Raw genomic sequence first — 6,000 nt, forward strand, 5'->3', positions numbered from 1 at the left:
CAGGTTAAGAATTTCTGCTCTAAGGGGTGGAATTTTAGTTGTTTTGGGGAGATATCCAAGGGGTAGATATGGAATTACTTCTCTGATTAGCCTCTTTACTCCATTTTTGCTTGCCACAGTCCAGTTTAGTACATCTAGGGTAGATCCATCAGTCTATATTTTGAACAAGCAGCTCCCTGTAATAAAGGTTTAGCTCAACCCTGAGGCCCGTTCCCACAGAGAATCCTGGCCACTAGGATATTGCCAGAAATTTCTTGAGGTTGGATGACACTTTAGAAATGACAGCAGAGGGACTTCCCTGGTGATCCAGTGGCTAAGACTCCTCATTCCCAATGCAGGGGACCGGAGTTTGATCCTTGGTGGCGGAACTAGATCCCACATGCCACAGCTAAGACCTAGCACAGCCAAATAAATAAATATATATTAAAATAAAAAAAGAGATGACAGTAGAAACACTCTCCAAGCCCCTCCAGCTATCATAGTCTATGACTTCCATAAAAATCCAGAGTTTGGTGAAGAGACTTCTGGTGTTTTTGTTTCCAGAGGGGTGCTCTTAAATTGCTGTCATTTGGGGTTTTTGGACAGTGGTGAAATTCTCCTTTAAAACGTCTTTACTTATGATAATCAGGATCATTACAAGTTCCAAAGGCACCTCTCTCCCCAAAACAGCGCTGTTCTTTTCTGTCACCATTTTCTGACCTGGACCATGCTCTCTGTGGTGAGTGCCCCTGCCTGAACCCACTTGGCACTTTTTTGCTTGTTTATATTACCTAACCCTCGAATCTTTCCTTCAGTCCACACTGGGACCCAAATACTCTGCAGTTAGTATTCTTAATGTTCCCCTGCCTGCTTACGCTGCCTTTCTGCCTTGATACAAGTGCATTAAACATCACAAAAGGTGCTTAACCGAGTGGAACAAGATGGGATGTTTGTGCTTAGAGAAGGAGCTCTAAACAGACGGCAGCTTCTAAAGCAGGAAATTAAAAATTTGAGAGGGAATCTGAGATAGAACTATTTGGTATAGCCCAGAAAAGTTTTCACAAAAATGCTGCAACTGAACTAAAGAGATGGCCAGGGCCCTCTGGAATATAATGAGGTCACCTGTGTGGTTTTTGTCCTCAACTTCTCTGCCAGGCCTGAGGACAGAGAAATCTGAAGAAGGGTAGTGACTGGCCTCTTCTAGTTCCTTTTAGCATATTGTCCAAGCCCAGCCTTCTTGTGTGCCTTCATGATGAAAATAGTACCCATGAAAGCCACCGTGGTGCATTCTTGCTGACAGTGTTCCTCTTTCCAATTGTCCTTGGATTCCACTGGGAATCCCTGAGATTCCTGAGCAGTTGATGTGTTCTATGGAAGGTACACATAACCTGTGCCAAACTGATTTTTCTCTTCAGTGATTAATTCAGAGAAAATTGTGTGCAATAAACCAATCCAATCCAAGTACATCTGGATACTTCTAATAGAAATTCTGGGATATAGATTTTCTTTCTCGCTGTGAATGGCATGGTGTGCAATGTAAGGTGTATAGCTTACCCTTTGCCAAAGGATAAGGCCAGGATATGGAAGAAGACAGAGCTGAGAGACTTGAAGAGAGATGGAACTGGCACCATGTTCAAACTGTGCCTGCAGTCCACCCTACCACAGGACTCTTATTAAAGTTCTAAGGAGAGCCAATGCACTGAAAGACAAACAGTGTTCATTGTTTAAGTCAACTGGAGTTAAAGTTTCTTTTACTTACAAATAAAAGTGTATTAACTAAGATATTTATAGATCATACTTTAGTTATCAGAGCACTTTTTCAGTTGATGACAGTTGAGCCTAAATCAACCCTTTAAGTTAGGGAAAGCGTAGTTGTCATTTTCATTTTGTTCATGTAACTCCATGCCTTCTGACTCCCAATTCTGAGTCATTCTCATAGCATGACTGTATCAAAATAACATTCATCCCAGTGAATTCCAGCAGAAGCACAAAGTTATATGACATTTTATTGCCTATCTCCCCCCCACATCTTGTTTTAATAAAACCCACATTTTTACTTTTTCTTTTCTATCCTCCCTTGTGACTAAAATTTGCCTTATGTTCTGGTTCTGGCCAATTAGACTTAAATGAAGTCCCTTAGAGAGATCTTCAAGCTACTCCAGGAAAGGATTTTTTTTTTTCTTTCCCTGCTGTCCCTACCCATCCTATTTTTGAATATGGCCATGATGCTGAAGGCAATAGTAGCCCTCTTGTGAGCAGCATGAGGAAGTGAGTCAGTTTACCAAGGATGGTGAACAGAAAGAATGGGAGAGTCTGGTCCTTGGTGATACCTGAAGCAGCTGACCCAATACCCACACAACCCCTTCCTCCAGAATTCTGGTTATGTAAGAAAAGTAACTCCTATTTGTTTAAGCCACAGTGAGTCAAATTCTCCGATATTTACAGCCAAAACATTTGTAACTCAAACAAACTGGTGTCTGGCATGATGAGCCAATTTTCCTTTGAAGGAGGAGTTCTGGCCAATTTGAGCCAATATTCCCTTCAAACAGTATTGATGCATTCAAATCAAAGTACAGGAAGCTGGGAATTTGACAGTTAATTTTGCACTCTCATGGTATCTTCTCACATTCATCCTGTCCCCCTGGGGACCCTCAGGCCCACAGTAGTCTCTATGGTCAACACTGTATCCTTTCCTCTTCTTTCCTCTTTGGTATGATCTTGTAATTACTAGACCAGCTACCCAAACTGTACTGTCATTAAGACAAGTTAGTGGGAGTAACAGTTTGTTCTTCCCTGAGACACATGATTTATATATTCATGATTCCTTTAGGAGCTCAAAGTGCTCTTATTTCTCTTTAATCACGCAGTCTGCTTCTGAAGTCCACAGGAAGCTGGCATTTAGGACTAAGGAAAATATACAGACTGGGGTGGGGTAGGGAGACCTGATCCTCTGGAATAGAATCTTCTTTATCTTAATTGGTTGTCTGCTAATGATAGTTACTTAATGACATATTTTGTCTTTTGTTGAGTCTTAGTTGACTGTTGGAGAAAGTGATGCAGAGTTACTAAGTTGCATCTACTAGAGCCTTGAAGCAAATGGGTAGGACCAAAAAGAGGTCACAAAGCCTATTTCCCAGTGGAGAGATGTCTTTGCTCCTCCAAATATTTTTTGTTTGATTTCAGACTTATGTGACCATCCTCTTGACCACTGAATGCCTGCTTGTTGTAAATAACCTGTTGGACAGAGGGTGTATTGGTTTTGATGAGGAGAAACAAGAGCTTCTCTAGTGGAGAAAACCCACAGATATTACCTGCAGGGAGTCCATTAAGACCTTTGGAGAGAAATCATGCTGGCCTTCTGCAAACTCAGGTGCTCCTCTTTGCTCAGCAGTAGAGCGGGGGCACCATCCATATTGGCAGTTGGGGCCAGAAGGGGATGCAGTGGGTGTCTAGTGTGGGAAAGTCACACTGTCCATCTCCTATACCAGTATCTACAGAGATTCTCCAACCATGATTCATCCAGAGTCCTGGAAACAATCACAGATTGACAGCCAAAGAGGCCCTAAGTGCACAGACACCAAAAGTCTAGTTTTATTTCAGATGCAATTAAGATGCTTATCAGAGGGAAGGTTCTCTTCCTGCATTTTTTTCTGACATTCATCCTTCTGAAAGACTGAAGAAATCCTGATAGTGTATAGGGATAGACAGAAACACTTTTGAGGGGGGTGTGGGGATATTCTGAAGTGTTGACTAATCCATCCACACTGGGTTGTGGCCACTAAAGTCTTCCTCTTTCTTGAACAGAAATATATGCTTCTAACTCCTTTTCAGGATCATTATTAAAAAGTAAAAGTAAATAGTTCATTGTAACAATAGATGTAGCTGCAGATGGTATAAGCAGAAATGGTCTATCTAATGCATACCATGCAGAGCAGATTCATTTAACCATTCATACATCAGATATTTATTTAGCACATATTATGTGTCAAGTATTATGTTTGGACTATGGGGAAAAAAGGACAAAGACATGACTTCAGACTTCAAGAATGTTTCTAATTAGGTTAGGACGGCATGGCAACCCACTCCAGTATTCTTGCCTGGGGAATCCCCATGGACAAAGGAGCCCGGTTGCTACAGACCATGGGGTCACAAAGAATTGAACACGACTGAGTGACTAAGCACAGCAATTGGATTGGTGGAAAAGTCAAAATAATTACAAGACCCTTTACCATCAGGAACATCCTAATGGAAAAATAAAAGCATACTTTTTACTCTGAGTATTCCCTTAGCCTTGAAATCTATCCCAGTCAGCCTAGTTGCTTTTATTCTTGAATTTCCTTTTCTGTCTTCTTGATTTTGTTCCTTTGTCTCTCCCCGTTGAGATCATAAGTCTAATTTTAGTTCCCAGTCATTCTTTAATATGGTTACTCGGGTAAGCAGTCTGTGTTCGAGGTTTTTGCTCTCCTGTGATATGTCATACTTAATTAACTGTCATCTTCACTATTAATATTAACTGAGATATTAATTTGATGAATTTTAATTTCTCTTAATCATGGCATCGTTTTGAGCCTTCATTGGATACCTCTTTAGAATGACACACAGTGCAGAGGAGACATATTAATAGTGTATTAAGGTATCTTTAAAAAACTCTTTAGTAATTGCATGTTTTCCTGGTAGGAATATCTGTTTCTTGAACAGGTGTGGGAACCCTGATTTCCTTGTTAGCAAATGGTTGTTTTGTCTTGATCACCTCCTGACTCTGTTTTGCACTTTCCAATGAAAATACTTTCAAATTTAAGAAATGTTTCTCTCTGGAAGAATTCTCCAGGGTCTGCTGCATTATCTAACTGGTGAGGGCTCTGTACTATTAATGGAGGCATCGAAAATAAAAATTTGGTCTTTTCCTGTGGAAGCAGAGTGTGGAGAGCTGGTACCCAGGAGGAAAGTGCTGAGTCCAAGGGCAACTGAGCCATCAGATGTCTGATCCATTGGCAGACTGTTTTCTCTCTCTCTCTTTTTTTTTTCTCATTTTCTCTGCTCTGTTTCTCTTACCTTCCCATCCCCCTTCCCTGTTTCCTTCACTCAGTAAAAAAGATTTCATTAAAAAAGAATTACTCTGCCCTTGCCACACGTCCTCACCCCTATGTATTGATATATTGAAACACTGATGAGACTGGCCATTGGACTGCCTCCCCCAGCCCTCCATGTCTTTGCAGCATGACTGACATGGAGAGTAAACCTGGTGCATTTTTTAGGATGAATCCCATTATTCAAGTCCAGTCGCCTGGATGCTGTAGGCTTAGGGAAGAATCATTCCCAGCTCCCTGTTTCTGACATGGGCAAGTAATGCTGAATAAATGCTGCTCTCAGGACCTTCAGTTCCCTCGTGAAAGCGAGAGTAACAGGAACTCTCCTTCCTTCCCCAGACCCTGGATCATGCAGGGAGCATTCTGAGCCCAGGCACCAGATGGTCAGGGAAGACAAAGACAAGCAGAGTCACATGGGCAGCTTGCACTTGTGACCTACTCACCTCCAGGTACACCACCCAGGGCATTACCAGGGTGGCCACCAGCAGGTCCGCTACGGCCAGGCTCACCACCAGATAGTTGGTGGTGGTCTGCAGGGCACGTTCCTTCAGCACAGCTACACACACCAGACCATTGCCGAAGACGATGGCCAGGATGAGTGCGCAGTAGGAGAGGGCATAGTAGGTGTGTGGGCGGGCCCGGCCGGCCCCTGTGGAGTTCTCTGCTGCACAGGTCGCATTGATGTGGCTCCCCAGCTGGTTGAGAGGTGCCATCGCCTGGAGGGAGCGGGGTAACCCCCACACGTTTCCTGGGAGGAGATAAACAATGTTTGTCAAGTTAGACTCTTTGGAGTTTTACTTCCTTGGGTACATTTTTCAATTTATTTCTTCAACAGATATTTTACTGAGCACTTTCTATATGCCAGACACTATTCCAAGCCCTGGATATACAGCACTGAGAAAAGGGATAAAAATTCCTGCCTTTGTGAAACCTC

General features: G+C 42.5%; 1 protein-coding gene across 2 annotated transcripts in view; it reads right to left on the reverse strand.

The window, feature by feature from the left end:
• The window catches only part of DRD3 (dopamine receptor D3), a 42,678-nt gene extending 36,899 nt beyond the window's left edge, over positions 1–5,779 (reverse strand). For both annotated transcript variants that reach the window (XM_065943146.1, XM_065943144.1), the window contains exon 1: positions 5,510–5,779. In XM_065943146.1, the coding sequence (XP_065799218.1) occupies positions 5,510–5,779 (270 nt within the window). The remainder of the gene's footprint in view (positions 1–5,509) is intronic.
• Positions 5,780–6,000: the final 221 nt, after the last annotated feature.

The sequence above is a fragment of the Muntiacus reevesi genome, chromosome 8 (genome assembly GCF_963930625.1).
Source record: "Muntiacus reevesi chromosome 8, mMunRee1.1, whole genome shotgun sequence".
Taxonomy (NCBI): domain Eukaryota; kingdom Metazoa; phylum Chordata; class Mammalia; order Artiodactyla; family Cervidae; genus Muntiacus; species Muntiacus reevesi.